The 16,786-nt window shown below is 38.9% G+C and overlaps 2 protein-coding genes across 2 annotated transcripts; one reads left to right on the plus strand and one right to left on the minus strand.

Moving 5' to 3' along the window:
- Positions 1–853: 853 nt before the first annotated feature.
- LOC306715829 (calmodulin-like protein 6) lies at positions 854–5,207 on the minus strand (the record flags this gene model as incomplete). The annotated part of the gene is made up of 4 exons (XM_079186309.1): positions 854–897; positions 1,331–1,449; positions 1,685–1,830; positions 5,142–5,207. The coding sequence occupies 4 exons, from the start codon at positions 5,205–5,207 to the stop codon at positions 854–856; spliced, it is 375 nt and encodes a 124-aa protein (XP_079042435.1).
- Positions 5,208–5,241: 34 nt separating this feature from the next.
- gnb1b (guanine nucleotide binding protein (G protein), beta polypeptide 1b) lies at positions 5,242–16,746 on the plus strand. The gene is made up of 11 exons (XM_079156531.1): positions 5,242–5,599; positions 10,339–10,447; positions 10,562–10,600; positions 10,682–10,788; positions 11,068–11,131; positions 11,763–11,925; positions 12,025–12,091; positions 12,181–12,382; positions 12,502–12,718; positions 12,862–12,977; positions 15,037–16,746. Exons 2-10 carry the CDS (start codon positions 10,391–10,393, stop codon positions 12,966–12,968), a joined length of 1,023 nt encoding a protein of 340 aa, XP_079012657.1. The 5' UTR covers positions 5,242–5,599; positions 10,339–10,390; the 3' UTR covers positions 12,969–12,977; positions 15,037–16,746.
- Positions 16,747–16,786: the final 40 nt, after the last annotated feature.

The raw sequence follows: 16,786 nt of genomic DNA on the forward strand, positions 1-16,786 counted from the left end.
CCCATGTGTCCTCTCAGATTAGAGATGCAGACGTACCTTAACATGCAACATGCATGAATTCAGAGGTGATCTGCGGCAGACCGGGGTTAGCTAGAGAGACGAAAATTTCACTGGAAGAGGCAGCATTTCCTCCAGCGGCGGCTGCTGCTCCTCCTCCTCCTCCTCCTCTTCTGCTTCCCCCTTCAGCAATGCAGGTACTGCACAGGCTGTTTACACTGACAAAACAGCCATTTCTTTGTGAGGATGGACTCCACACACCAGATTTAACCCTATCCCGGCAGCCTCCAAGGGATCACCTTCCCGTTCTCCGGTTGCCTCCTCGGATCTCCTCCCCCCCCGTCTTGCTCTTTCTTGTATTTCACACAACAGAGCAACAGAGGCTGCTCCAGGGATGCTGCAAACTGAGATCAGTGCGACAAGCTCCCTCCCCCGCCACCCTGTCATTGGTCTAATGGCTCCAAGATGACAGATGCGGTTGGCTCCCTCAACTGTCTATCTGGCTTTGCGGGATGAGAATGGGATTTAATGGTTCTGCACACCAGATGCTGTCAGACCCATGTGAATGACTGCATCCGGGTGGCAGCTCTGAGGAAATTAACCCTATGATGTCTTTTCTTTAAGTCTCCAGGATCTGAATTTACTCAGAAAGGGGGGAAAACATCACTGACAAATCGCCCCCATAGATTCCTTTTACTTTATTAGGATGTGTACAGTTATTCACAGCTCACTCAGATATGTGATTGCATACATTTCTATTTGTACAAATAAAAATATGTTGAAAACAAAACGTGTCTTATAATCTCGTGTAACTGCAACAGATGTTCACAACAGCTGCAGAATATCCATACAGTCTTTAGCTCATTTCGAACGAGTCCCCAGTCATCATGGCCACAAATTCTCAAAGAGTTAAAATAAACAAATTCACTATAATTATGTAATTTACTTATTACCTTGTCATCCCATGTATTTCATTCTACCAACATATCTTTGAATATACAAGTGTATTTGGACGTTTTTTAATTAAAACAAATGAATAAATGCGGTCCTTGTCACAGAAAACTACAATATGGTAAACTAAGGATCATATATTTTGTAATTTAATTTTATACACAACAGTATAGGTGGCAGGTAAAACACTTCTGGAGTCAATCTGAAACATAACTTATCACATAAATTTACAAAGTTGACTGAAGGCTGTTGTGTTTAAATTTACACAAGCATGCATACATACATTTGTAAAAACATAATGGATATACAGTATCTTGATTACTTTTTGACCTGAAGGTTTTTTTTTGTGGTTATGGCTTGTAAGTGAAATATACATTCAAACCTTCATAATGAATGGTTCCATCTCCATCTTTATCTGCCTCCTTCATCATCTGCTCTGCCTCAATCTCATTAAGTGGTTCCCCTGCATCTGGAAATGAATATGAAATATTATGGGAAACACTGGAAACGCACAGTTTCATAATGTGAATACACTGAGTAAGCACAAACAAGTGGACATCATTTTTTCAATTTCATTTGTTTTATCTGGATTTTAATTTGGGATCAAAACAAATAATAGTTGACAGTGCAGTGTAATGTATAAAATAGATCAAATTAAGAGTGAATGAAGAATGTACTTATTAAGTGTAGGGGAAATGTTTATGCCTTGCTTTTCTATTACTTATGTTATTGTTACTTGAGTGCGTTCCAGTCGATATATCCTTTGGCCTCTTTCTCAAATACTTTAAAAGCCGCTCTGAGTTCAGCGTCCTGGTTCTTGGTTCTTTCGTGGTACAGTGCCATCAGACCCAGGAAGCTGTCAAACATCCCTTTACCTGAAGACTCACAAAAATAATCAGTTTAAAAAAACATTATTATATGTGTGCAGCACAGTAACTTTTGTTTGATTGTTTGTTTGATTGTGAGTAGTGAAATTAAAAGAAAAAAATCAACATCACAGCCATTACAATTATCTGCATCCCAACATACCGTAACTCTGAAAAACGCCAGTGGTCACTGGTCACAATGGATGAATTGAATGAATGTGTTGAGGGATATTTTAGCATTAAAGAACGTCTTCTGTTTTCTTACATTTTTATGAGAACCCAAACATTTTAGCTAGATTCTTAATTTGGATAAAAACGATTTGTTGTGTAGGGCTGATATTTAAAAATCTATGTTTTAAATGTATACGTTATAAAACCTTTCTGTAATACTTCTTTGACATCAAAATGACAAAATAGATTTCATAAAAATGGCAGCGTTACATGTTCTTTCTCCTTTTCAGTTCAGAGAGAGATGGGAGACATGAAGAGAGAAAGGTAAGAGGGGAAATAGGAAACAGGAAAGGAAACTGTGAATTATAAAATGTGTTCGTTAAGGTTAGCCTAGTATGGGTAACTTAATTTGACAAAAAAGTTATACCAGAATAAAGTAAACTCAAACGATGCCTCTTCCTTAAATTAGCAGAAGGCAGAACATCATGGTGCAGTTTTTAATGCTTTGATGGGCACAAAATGAAGCCCTCAAGTCAAATGACTGTGATTGGAGAATTTTTATATTTTATAATTTTTACAACGTTTCTGTATGATTCAATTTCACAGTGATGGCAGTAAACTATCTGTTTATGTTAGGGAACTAATTGTTTCGCCAAGGCTCTACATTGTAGGTAGAACGTGTGAATTTAATTGGAAAGTAACTGACATCAATAACGTCTTAATTAAACAAACCTTTTCCAACTGCCCTATTGCAGAGTGTTAACTTTAACTCCAATACGACTGATCATATCTTGAGGTAATTGCTTGTGTACGTGTGTGTGTACGTGCGTGTGTGTGTGTGTGTGTGTGTGTGTGTGTGTGTGCGTGTGTGTGTGGTGCACTATGGGATGCACCAACAGTCTTTTTATAGACCCATTTTACCCAAATCCCACATAGTGAAACACTGACACCTAGTGATAACTTTTGTAACTCGCACTAAAAACAGAATACTACAGTTTCAGATGTTTTTATAATGCATTTTGGAAGATGTTTCTCTCTTAAAAAGTTGCACTACATAAGGAATATTTCATTGGTGATTAGGGTAACCAAAATAACAAATGGTAAACAGCATTACTGGAATACAACATATTGGAAGAAAACTATTTTGATAAACTTGTAATTAGTTCAAATATTATGCTGTTCTCAAAGTACCCAAGACAGAAAAAAGATAAGACAAGATAACAAAATGTGAAAACTATCAGATGCATTTTCTGACCTCAACATCACATGGTCCACTTATGGGAACTGCAATTAGCTTGCTGTTAGCCATTAGCAGGTGTTTTGTGCAGCCCCCAGTGACTCTCATGAACGCAGACAACCAAATAATAATTTAACTGCAAGAAGTTATTTTCAACATTGCAATGAGAACATTAAGATTTCACATTTGTTAGTGAAGGGGAATCTCTGTCTTCCACCTGCATACAGTAAGATACAGTAAACCCAAATTAAAACCCTGACAGCCTTGTTTGGGGATTGAGACTTAATATTTACATTATTTGACAGTCAGCAAGTTAATCAATAAAAAAGTACCGTCGAAATGTATATTGTTCTAGTTTTATACACTCATGATGCACATTTTCACAGTCGAGCCGTAATTTGAACCACAAAGGAAGTCATGTTAGACAGAGCAGCCATATCAGAAGATTGTTCATTTTAGACACTGAAGTTTGGATCAATCTTGTGGAGGAAACAATGAATAAATGAATGAATATTCTGGTCAATTTAACTGTATGAAATGACCAGAACACACTCATTGGGCTCCTTCTGACTTACACAACTCACTGGAAAAATGTTGACGGTGTTGTTATAAGATGTTTATATTATATTGTTTATGACCCGGCAAAGCAATATGGAAATCCGGTCTTCTTCCTGCTTCTGCATCTTGGCAACACAATTTATTTGCATGCAATGATCAATGTCTCAGGCATTGGGTGTCACCCAAGCCTACCTCGAGCTCCAGATAGTTGGCTATGAAGAACGGAGAAAAGGAAGAGGTAAGGACTGAAAGAAAGAGGGAGGATGAAGGATATGGAGGATAGCTGGAAGGTGATTAGAAGATGGAAGGGAAGGATGGCTCGAGAAAACTGATACAGACATGAGTATTGGTTGACCAGCTATAACGGCAGTGGGCTTGACAGCTGATTAGAAGTGTGTCTGAGATGTGAAACCTTAGTTAATATGTTCACTTAATTTACTCAACACAAATTGTAATTTAAGAAAATGCATCAATTTAACACTTCACTCAATTGAAAGCAATTATTTTATATGAGTTCCAACCATAGAATGTAGCCTATGAAGTTTATGTATGCAGTCTATGATTCCAATCCTTAATTATGTATGCTTCATATACAAAGTGTTTGGTATGTTGTAAACTGTGCACTTTTACCTTTATTGGTTTCTGGTAAAATGTGCACCGAAATGCCAATTCAAATTGGAGTTAGATACACTTATTCCTCTGACTTTAACATTCTACTTAATATCTTAATAGCATGACCACTTGTTCTGTAATGACTGCTTTGTGTGACTGAATTGTCTTGTTGCATTATATAATATGTAAATAGTTTTTAGGTCTCACCTGTAAAAGATATGTTAATCTCAAGGAAACTTCCAGCACACACAAAACTGAACTATTTGTTTGAGGTATTGTAACTACAGCAAACAATTTAACAACAGCACATCGATCATTTATGATCATTTTGTGATATTTCAGATGAAAGAATACGTTAAACTGTGACAGCTTCCCCGAATTACACCACAAAAGGACCAATAACTAGTAAGTGTGGTGTTTACGTGTGTATTATTTGTAGCCTATTCTGAATATATCTATGTACCTGGGCGACACAGCAATACAACACACTATTCCCTAATTAACTATGGCCATATCATGTTGTTGACAGTGCTATTATTAGAGCCCTGCTGAAATCATTACTACTTCCTACTTCAGGAGTTAAGATGGGGCCCGACTAACTGACTCAGCTTATCTGTTGGAAGGGGTCTGAAAGAAAACAAACTTTGCTTTCAGACCCCTCTGATGACAATGCTCCAGTAACTGAGAAGTGCTCAACATTGTTCAAAGTGATTGATATTGTCCAACTGTAGATAAAACACCAATCGAACCTTCTCTACCCCTCGCTGCTGCAGCGTGGGGTTTCCCAGCGCTGACTGCAGGGTTACCGCGCCCATCTCCCCATCTCGCCGTTCGATGGCCGGACGAGAGTGTAACTACGAAAAAGGGCAGACGTTAAGCTTGGCAAAAAGGGAGACAGTAGGCTGTGAGGTATAGTGACTTTACAGATTAGCCTTTTTGTCTGCCTGGGCAGTATCTTAGGTACAAGGCTAGTGGGTGTGATTTCTCCCCCCTCCCTCCCTCCCCTCTCCGGTTGGTTGGCTGAGGTTGTCGAGCTCCCTAGCCGTAGCCTGCGTTCGGGAAGGGCTGCTCCTCGGAAAACTAACGCTAGCTGGCTAGCTAGTTAGTGAGCTAGCGCTGTGGTGTTCGTTGATGCGTGGATCGGAGGTATACGTCTTGCTCTCCAGTCAATGCCAAAACGAAAAAAACCAAACGCAAATTGAATCAGGTAAGGTGAAATGAAGCGACGGTAATGCTGCTTCCACAACTCTCACAGTAACTTAAATGTTAATACCCGTTGCTGATTAATTGTGGCAGAGAGCTGTCCGGGGGTGGGGTAGCGTTAGCGATAGATAGCTTCCTAGCCGTTAGCTAACGTTCAGGTGGCTGTTATATCATGAGCAAATACTGGCGGATAAAGGTACAAGAGTGTCTGCAGCGGTGGAGCCTGACGCTCAGTATTTTTGGTGGATAAACTGATTGCTACAAAACATATCTCCACGTAAATGCCTTCTGCATCCAGTCGATTGAGTTCGGTTAACTTACGCTACTGTTAGTGTTAGGAAAGCTCCTGACTGGCGTTTAAGTACCGTACATGTTGGCCAGTGAGCCTCGATGTCGGTTATGGCCCTACAGGGGTGCTTCTTGGCCTAAAACACAGTACTTTAAAGTACTGTGTAGTTAATGCCCAAACGGTATTGAACACAACTGAAGTGATAACGTTTACACCTTAAGTTCCATAGTTGGTTGTGGGTTTTGCTTTGTGACGTTACGCGGAATGTTAACGTTCATTTTAAGGATGTTTGTGTCGGTGGATGATGACACATTGGGTTGGGCTGGAACAATAAACGTCCCGTAAACAAATTAACAACTAATATTGGTTATTGGCAATAGCAGAGCAGCCAGGATCACTAATCAGCGTAAAAATGTCACACTACACATAACTTTGCATCAGCTACATGTTATTAACGTGAGTTATTGTAGCCGCGTTAACACCCTTTTTTTTTTTACCTCAATAAGTTAGCATATTGCTGCTTTTCTTGCAACGGACGACCGGTGCAACGCCTATAACTTAGGTCAGTAATGTTATTTATTGACTCATCATCAGTTGGCTAATTTGTAGTTATGCAGGAGGTAAAATAGACGGTCATCTTACTACTTTATGATAAATCACCCGCATCTGGTGTAGCATTTGTTGCTTACTGAAGTCAAACAGGCCACAGCCGCCCGACCTTGCAGTTGTTACAGGCTGATTAGAGAACCAAATAAATATACGGATGCGTCGTAATCGCATCAACTTTGCACTGTCTGGTTTAACGAGATTGTTAGTGTGTAAGTAAGTGGATTTCTGGAGGCCACGCAACCACCGAGTTTCTCGGTTAGCCCACTATATTGGCTTATAAGCTAACCACATAGCACTCCGTGCAATTGCGGAAGAGCAGCTGAGTCCACCCTGAAGTAGCGGCGGTTGTGTTATTTTTGCATTAGATGCTGTAAACTTTAATTTCTCTGTCATGAAATGCAGCTTACGTTGTATCGACTTCGCTTGTATACCGGACATTGTTAAATTACAAGCGATGTTGTTGCGGATAAAGAGACCGTACATGTATTTCTTCATAACCAGCTCTTCCCTGCCTGCGGGCCTACACTGTCAGCTAGCTAGCAGGCTAACTACTAGCGGACAACCGTCTGCAAGATGGCGTTTAGCTGCATCTTCTCAGATTTCCATCAGTGCAATTCATATTATCAATACATTGTACAGCGTTTAGTGCATGTAGAAATCCGATTACACGTAGTCGGATACTAATACTCGTATCCTCTCTATGTTGCCACATTATGGGACTGAATTACAACTCAGTTTCTCTTGCAATATGTGTAGAGCCTCAGCAGCCCAACCCTCTAAACATACCAGAGAAACAAACTGAATAAAACGGCTACCCAGCAGCCATTCAAATACAATGCAAACGAGCCTACTGTTGTAGGCAAATCACAGGACGGCACACAGTGACTAAGTCAACTATCGGCACAGAACACATATTCATTGGTAAACCTGTGCACAGACTTCATTTAGACAATGTGAGTGTTAGGTATGTTGATCACTTGTCTTAACATTACTTTTAAGTGTGCCTGTTGGTATGTAATTCACAAATTACTTTGATATATACACATCTTCCTTGACAACTTCATCTTAGTTTATTAAAGTAGGAGTGGTACTAATTACACAGTAGCTGGTCACAACTGACAGAGAGGGACTGTACTGGGTTTATGATTTCCCCAGCAGTGTTTAAATCCAGCTACTTGCTTTAAGCATGTTTTGTGTAAAAGAATTAAGATTAAACTCATCCTTTTATGATTGGGAAAACATTTCTAATGCTTGTAGTGGCTTTGCCAGCTGTTTATGTGAGTGGACATGGATAGGATTAGAGACTCATTGACGGAGGATTTCAGCTTTTAGGATTATGTAGTTGCTCAGTGATATTGCTGGTTATGGCCTTTTCTATGATCCAGCTTTAGACCTGTGAAATATTGCATTATCATCGTTTAACAGCACAGATAAGCAGACGGGTCCTTTGAGAACAGATGTAAACTACTGCAGAGAGATCATTTTTTATTTTAACTGGAAATAAAGGAGACAAAACAGCAGGCACAGACTGCCCTTAAGGGACCTGAGAACAGCTAGTGAGCTACAAGTCCGAGCTGTTTGCCACTGCTCATTGTTTATCATGCAGTCAGCTGACTATGATCAGGCGCTTGGAAAAGAGAAGTGATGAGAGAGAGGAACTCCTTAACTGTAAGCATCCACAGCAGTCAATGGGAAATAATATTTCAGATTTAAAACTTGGGCGTATAACATCTTTTGGATTTAACGTAACAGTTTTACGTCTTGGTATCCAAACGGTAAATAATTAAAGTTAACTGCATCTTGTAATTATTAGATTGAGAACAAAGTGTGAATTTAATATATACCTAATGTTATTAAATAAAATGAATAGCCATTTGAGGAAATCACCAATTAGTAGTGACAGAAACTTGTCAGGTTTACCTCAAAAGCCTGTAATTTGATTACTCAGCACTGCATTTAAAAGCTAAATAATGACTTGAAAGATATTTTAGATGTTGTCTTTTCTTTGTCTGTTCTTGGCTAAATACATGGTATTACAACAATTATATTGTATGGACAGAACTGAAAAACTGAACTAACTTCACTTTTCCCACTAAAAATAAAAATATTTTTTATTAATAACTTCAGATGTGTTCAAGGTGAGAACGGCATTCTGCTGTCCCCTGATGATACTGCATAATAAATACATTCCATGACACATTTATTTATAGATCAATGAGTGTAAGAGGATAACTGTAAAAAGGTCAACCAATCAGAGGACCTAAAGGATCACAGTGAGGTAGAGAAGAGGTCTTGTTCTGGAGCCTCCAGTGACATAGGCCTGCTGACTGATAGACACCAGGTAAGGGAACTGGGAAGGCAAGGTTGGTCCAACTTAATGGTGCGTAGCTGTTTGCAAACTGCCACGAATCTGAATTGGATTTTAGTTTTACAACAATGTCATATTGCACTTTGAGCTGCTTCCCCACACTATGCAGACATCGGCTTTGTTTGTTTTTGCAAGATACAAGGGGGCGATACATTTCTCATAGAATACAGCTTTTATAAGTGATGGGCCACTATGTACGTAAATATTGTGGTTTCTGGTTTGTAATCTCCCAATGTCATTTAAATTATCTCCAGAAGGAGGCTTTGGGAAGTCCTTTTTAGGATGAACTCAGCCGTGTTGATCAGTAGAAAATCTTTGTTGATGTTGCTTTTGGTCAAAATTGTATACTTAGCTTTGTTAGCTGGTTTTCTAGATGTAGTCAGAAATTACGAGTCTGATATAGTATCACTAACAACATATTTACCATTTTAATCATACACAAACTCACACATATGAAGAGTATATTTACAATTGTTTTCTGAATTAACTTTTGTTGGATCTGTGTGAAGAGTTCTCCATTTCCCAGGAAAACTGGAGTTGATATGCAATCAGTCACTTTTTCACAAACTACTGGGATAGTTTAAAATAATGAGACAGTATATTCAGTAAGCTGTTCACAACTATTTGCGTGCTTTATTTGCAAAAACTGCTTTTTATTGCTTTAAATAGGTAGACTTGGACTTTGCATGTGTCATCAAACGGATGGATTGCACAGTGTGCTCCAGAGATTGATAGCGATCCCCTGATAATGTAACTGAAATTAGTATAGTGGAGTAATTATCTTATTCTTACTCAAAATGTTACTCTTGGTTCAGGTTATCTGGAAATATGGATTACATGTTGTCTGGTTGTCTTAAGTTTTTACTCTATCACATTTGTACAGGGCCGGTCATTGTAGCTGGAGGGTTTCTTGTGAATTTCTTTGGCTTCCTTCAAATATTTATCACTGAATGGACTTGAAATAATTTATTTCTTTGCTTTATTAAGTGAGACTTTATATTATTATATTTGGAACATGCCTTCAGTCTTTAAAATGTATTGTTTTAGATACACTTTGAGTCAGCCTCGCGGCTCTGTCTGTATTAAATTAAGTGGCTTATTGATCACTTGGTTCAAATGATATCCACGGGATTGAGGTCAACAGGATAATGACTGCTTTTCGGATCATTGGAAAGTCATGCCCTTAACTAGATCTGTCTGGCAATCTAAATTGTGTGTCAGGATTATGTTGGTGACATTGAGGTAGTAAAGTAAGGTTGAACAAATACTATGTACTAGTACTTTAACCCATTTAGTCGATTGAAAAGTCAGTTCATGTTTAAGGGAACTGGCTGGAAGTCCTTTTTCTACCATTACCTTTTGCTGTTAGATTTATTTTTTTTGTCAGGTAAATCGTAAATATATATTGCTAAAGATTTGCGGTGAATAGTGAAGATTTATGCAAATGATTAAAGTGCTTCTCTTTCTTCTTTTTTAGATCAACAAGTGCCCCGGTAACTGGAGTGAGGTAATTAAAAAAGCTGAATAAAATGAGTGAACTGGACCAGTTACGCCAAGAGGCAGAGCAGCTCAAGAATCAGATCAGAGTGAGTAGCAGGTTTTTAAAATCCCATTTACAAGTTGAGTTAGAGTTCAGCCTGTACAATGACGATTGATGTGAGAAATCCTTCCCTAAAGACTTGAGTTTTTCTTTTATTCAGGATGCCAGGAAAGCATGCGCAGATGCCTCGTTAGCACAGGTAACAATCAACACTATGGCCTGTTTCTTAGGTTGAAAAGCATTTGGTCTGAAAGTAACCAAAGAACTTAATATTTTGCAGATCTCAGCTAACATTGACCCCGTTGGCCGAATCCAGATGCGTACAAGACGAACGCTGCGGGGTCATTTGGCTAAAATCTATGCCATGCATTGGGGAACAGATTCCAGGTAAAGTATCCGGAGTTTATGACTTATGGTGTAAAGGGAAGTTTTGTAGTTGCTCAACATTTAACAAGCAAAAACACAATGCAAAGTGCAAAAGTTAAACAATGTCTAAAAGTAGGAGTTGTTAAATGTTGTTTTTCAGCTGTTTGGCGTCTTTTTCCTGCAGTCTTTTTTTCCCTCCGTTTTTGGCTTATGATTCCAGATAAAAATAGCTTGTGTGCAATGACTCTGGTTGTTGTTGTAGTAGTGGTGGTGTTAATATTGCTGTTTTCATTTTTGTAGGCTCTTGGTCAGTGCCTCTCAAGATGGAAAACTCATTATTTGGGACAGCTATACCACAAATAAGGTAAGCCATGTTTTATTTTATTTTGACAGGGATTAATTAAGTGATGGTTGAATCTTCAAATGGCAATCTGTGTCATCTATAGTCATTGGAAAGCAGAACAATAATGGCGGTTGTGTTGGCATGCCAATGTTACCATCTACAGGCAAACACAGTAATAGCTGCTGCAGTTTAAGAACTTGAGGCAGATCCAGATGAATGATATGGGCGTGGTTTCTGGTGCTTCACATCAATGACTATACATCTGTTAAGCCTTTTCATATTGTTCCTGCTACACTATATTTAAAAACATGCACCTATTATTATGGCGCTCATGAGGTTCAACTAGAAGTAGGAGGGTAACTAACTGCCCATGCAGAATTCATCTTGAATACATTTTAAAGGGTTGCAGATCAGCTGAGAGAGAAGCATTTTATGGCCTCTGCCCGGGGGCCTGTGTGTCTGCTGTGCAGTAATTGTGATGGGTGGATGTGGTGCACAGTTTGTAAATAGTGTCAAAAGTTATCTTAATGAAAACTCAAATCTTATTGCTCTCCAATTTACCAGGTTAGTAAATGTAGCCACTGTAAAAATAAATCCTGACCCTAAAATGGACGTTTAAGGAACTTAACGTGTGTTGTCCCATTTGTTGTAGGTTCATGCCATCCCACTTCGATCTTCCTGGGTCATGACTTGTGCATATGCACCTTCAGGAAATTATGTGGCCTGTGGTGGCTTAGACAACATCTGCTCCATTTACAACCTGAAAACACGCGAGGGCAATGTACGTGTGAGCCGTGAGCTCGCTGGACACACAGGTATATGATCCACTTAGCTCGTTGGTTTTCTACTGCTAGTTATGTATCTGACGTGAAATTCCATATTAACGACTCCTCTATTGATTCTCTGAATATCAGGATACCTGTCCTGTTGTCGCTTCCTTGATGACAACCAGATTGTTACAAGCTCTGGAGATACCACTTGGTAAGTAAAAGTGTTGCCTACGTTGAGTTGCTGTACGGACGTTGCATAAAATGCGTACGTGTATCTTGATTGTGTATTTCATATTATAGTGCACTTTGGGACATTGAGACCGGCCAGCAGACGACCACGTTTGCTGGACACACAGGCGATGTCATGAGCCTGTCATTGGCCCCCGACTCTCGGCTATTCGTCTCTGGTGCTTGTGATGCCTCTGCTAAACTCTGGGATGTCCGAGAGGGCATGTGCAGACAGACCTTCACTGGCCATGAGTCTGACATCAATGCCATCTGTGTAAGTTATTTAAAGGGATGGGATGTTCTTTTGTGTTTTTGTTTAGCAGCATAGGTGTACTTTTTGTTTTTGTGTGTTCCTCTATTGTGCACTAATGATCTCTCTTTTGAAATCTCTAGTTCTTCCCTAATGGCAATGCCTTTGCCACGGGCTCCGATGACGCCACCTGCAGGCTTTTTGATCTGCGTGCTGATCAGGAATTAATGATCTACTCTCATGACAATATCATATGTGGAATCACCTCCGTTGCGTTCTCAAAGAGTGGCCGTCTTCTTCTGGCGGGATATGATGACTTCAACTGTAATGTGTGGGACACACTAAAAGCTGACCGTGCTGGTAAGCCATCAATGCATGATCTCAAAAAGCAGCCTTATTTCTGCAACATGTTACAAAAATGTGCTTGGGTTAATAATGACTTCTGATGAAATGTACTCGCTTGCCGTCTTGTAGACCAAATTATAATTGCTGTGCTTGTCTAGGTGTGTTGGCTGGACATGACAACCGCGTCAGCTGCCTGGGAGTTACTGATGATGGCATGGCAGTCGCAACGGGATCCTGGGACAGTTTTCTGAAGATCTGGAATTGAAGCCTGAAGGTTCTTCTTTTTTTTTTTTTTTTTCAATTTGTATTATTGTTTCATACATTTGTACCTACAGCGTTTCTATTCTTAGTAAAGTACTAGTCCAAAAGCTGTATGTGTACATTTGTTGAAGCATCATCTTTTGCTTGGCTGGAGTGGAAGCTGATGTGCTTTTGCACTACTTTTGTCCCCTTACAGGTTTAAGTGCATTTAATGTAGCGTTGTGGGTTTCTTAGTCTTTTGCATATTTCAGACGCCTGTTAGCTTGAATGAATCCTGGATTATTTTTTGACTAATAGTGGCCGATAAGCGCACCTCAGATAGACATTTCAGCCACTTCCAATAATATTAAACACAGTTTCGGAACCCATTAGCTTTCGGTCTGACGACAGTTTAGCAGTTGGCACCAACGGCCAGTATTTCTGGTGTCCGGTGGATTGACTGATAACGGATAGCCGGGCTGTCACTTCCTCTAGAAAAATCATTACTTTTTACTCCGTTACGTTTGGGTACATCATCATCATTCATGCTAATTTTACTTTCATGCATTCATGGTCCGTTAAGGGGAAGGTCTGCTAGCACTGTTAGCGTAGCTCTGTTAAAAGCAGCAGTGCTGAAGTTACAGCTCGAGCAAAGTTAACGTTATCACTGTCAAATAGTGCTAGCAGCTAATATTTACAGACGCAATAACAGCGGGCAGTGAAGTCAGAACATCAGAGAATTGTCGACACTGAGCTGACAGTCTGTTGTGTTAATGCTAATAAGTGTAATAACATATTTACACGGTATCATCTACTACTACCCCTGCTTTCAGTCGTAATGTGAATATTAAAGCTAACGGTATGCAAGCAGTGTGTATTTAACTAGTCATGCTCACTGGTGTAGCTTGATGCAGAGACAGAAACCTAGTGACCTAATTATTAACACAAGAAAAGGAAAACTGCGTTTATTTCTCAACCACAGATAGTCTCCCTCAGGTCAAAGTGAAGAAGTGAACAGATTGTATTTATTAGGCAATGAATGATGAAACATCATAGTATCTCCTAATTATCCTAAATAAGTCATATGACATGAGACATTTTCAAAAAGTTGAAGGACACTGAAACATGTTTAAACTCTATATTTAGGTTTTGACATAACAGACACAGTATATAATGAACATGCACACTATTTGATGATTTATTTGCCAAATTATAATATAATAGCAGCCAAAAAAGCAAATGTAATGTTGGAAGTATTTTGTGATCAGAGTTGAGAGATACAGACCAGATATTGTCTGTTGTGTATGTGGAAGGTTATCTAATCCAGAGATGACATTTCTCATTTTCATCACAAATAAATTCAGGTTAATGTCACAAGCAGAATGGCTCGGCTCAAATTTGAGATTTGTGTTGGCGTTGTCATAAAGAATTAACATGCTGTACGAATGTGACATTGTTACGGAGCTAAGGGGGGAAAATAATATCTCTTATAACTGAACTGTTCAATGTCTCCCTGACCAAGAGACCAACCACATGTATGTTGGGTGTTATCCCTAAAAAACGGCAGATACATTTATTCAGTAAACTGGTTCCGACTGGCTATGTGAACGGGTAGTGGACAGTAACAGGATTGTACAGAATCATTTGTATTTAACTGGCTAGCAAGTAATTCACTTTATACTTTTGCAAAGCAACAGTACTTTTACTTGAATACAGTTTTTGGGTGCTCTGCCCACCTCTGGCGCCCCGCCTCTTTTGCTCTCAACTCTGTTTACGACTGTTTACTTGCATGCAACCAAAGCCCGTTCAAACGTCTTGGTCAATACATCTGGGAGTACAAACGGAAACCGGAACACTTCCAATACCAACATCTCCAAAACGGGCCAAAACATGTAAGCTTGTTCTGCAGCTGGTTGCAGATGTGCCTATAATGAACACAAGCTTCCTCCTGCATCCTTATGTCTATCTGTGTTATTAGATAGCTCGTTGTTTAGATCTTTGCTCATTAGGTCCTACATTTACAGGAGGCGGCTACAACTGTAGGTCAAATGAGACCAGTTAAATTCTCAATTTCGTTTGTCTTTGTTTCCCAGATGTTCTTTTAACTCCAAAGTTGACTGGAAGACCATTACAACTTCAGAATGTTCACAGCATCTTCTTCAACACTGTTTAAACTGACTTGGACACCACAAAAACGAAGGGAAACCAATGCCTTTCCTACACAAAGAAGAGCACAAATGTTTATCACCTAGTTAAAGGATCTCCTGTGGTATCAAATCAGAAACTTGTGCATTCCTTCTTGGACCATTTTATGTTACCTTGAAAGAGAAAACAACACTATCATCCCATGCAAATGTGTGCGTCTTGAAAGCAAATGTTGGAGTGTAATTGTACAAATTATTTAACTTTTTTCTTTTTTTTTTTTTTTTAAGAATTCTATTCTGATGGTTTGTTATTCTTGATGGCTTTCTTTTTGTCATATTTCTTTAGTGGTTTTAGATATGTTTGAATTACAGCTTGTCTTTCTAATCCAGTTAAATCATATAAGACAGATGACATGAAAACATGCAGCAAGTAAAAGCTTGGGTCATATTACACGAGCAGCTTTCAAAATGTCCATTATGTATTTATATACTAGCTGTTTTTGTTTCATCACAGCCTTTTGCACATGAAGAAGCTTTGCCTCTCAACTAATACTATGTTAACTAACCAAGCACATGCTATAAGTTATGAATGCTCATTCCAGTACAAAAGGAGTTATTACGAGTAACTTATCCAGTTAACCCCCTTAATTCTTGTACATGCCTTTTGACTTTGGGTGGGAAGGGGTGGGGTAGCAAGGTAGGTGCTGAGATAATTGGGGCATGGCTGGATTTTATTATATGGATGGGGGATTGTGTTTAGTATCCACTTTGAGTGAAACACCTCACCTGACTAGACCCTTCCTTTGCTTGGGACTGCAGTTGCAACTCTGTGAATGAAATGTACAAATCAATGTCTGAAAATAATGGTCTGATTTAAGTTAAGACATTTAATTTTGTCTGCCATGGGTTAATTTAGATGTGCATGCTGTAGACTTGCTTTCAATGGTGCAAAATCCTAGATTTTTTTTTTTTTTTTCTGAAAAGGAGAGTAACCTATTGATCGAACTTAACAGAAGCCAATTTCTTTTTGGCTCAAATTCTGCATACATAATGTGCTAATACTGGTAACGCTATGCACCAGAGTGAGCAAGAATGGAGACAGACTTAATATTGACTGCATACTCAGTGTAAATTATGCTTACCAGTTCTATTGATGCCAATTTTTGTAATAATAACAATCATTGTAAGAATTCTATCCTTGACAAGTCCTTCTTCTCTCCTCCAAATCTTCACTCTCAATGGAACAAAAACGTCCTCACATACTGTCCATACTTAAACTTTTGTACATTTTCTTTTTTTTTTTTTTTCTTGGTCTTAAATTGAAAATCAGAGCATCTGAATGACAACATTTCACTGTATACAGAAGCACTTTTGTTAAAGTTGTGACATATTTTCACTTTTCTTTTCTTTTTTTCTGCGATGATGTACAATAAATGTGATGTATTCGTGTGTGGCCACAAGTGAAAATGCAATTCAACTGAGATGGATTCCCTTTTCTCTTTTCATTAATATTATAGAGCTCTGCACCCTTATGTACCTTTTCACTTTTTGTATTTCATTTCAGTCTGTTGGTGTTACACGGTGAGCTGGATGCAAGATAGATACTGTACTAAATTGTACTGTTATTGATTGAAAAATGTAATAAAAAGCTGTTTGAGATCTCTTTGTTGAGTCGAATCTATGAACTGCATTACATTTT

Source organism: Pholis gunnellus (assembly GCF_910591455.1).
Source record: "Pholis gunnellus genome assembly, chromosome: 3".
NCBI lineage: Eukaryota > Metazoa > Chordata > Actinopteri > Perciformes > Pholidae > Pholis > Pholis gunnellus.

What these genes read in the sequence shown, in the direction of transcription:
- gnb1b (XM_079156531.1), top strand. Translation starts at nt 10,391, where the DNA reads ATGAGTGAACTGGACCAGTTACGCCAAGAGGCAGAGCAGCTCAAGAAT. An exon ending in AGCTCAAGAATCAGATCAGA is followed by an intron (nt 10,448 to 10,561) that starts GTGAGTAGCAGG and finishes TCTTTTATTCAG; the next exon opens with GATGCCAGGAAAGCATGCGC. An exon ending in AGCTCTGGAGATACCACTTG is followed by an intron (nt 12,092 to 12,180) that starts GTAAGTAAAAGT and finishes TTCATATTATAG; the next exon opens with TGCACTTTGGGACATTGAGA.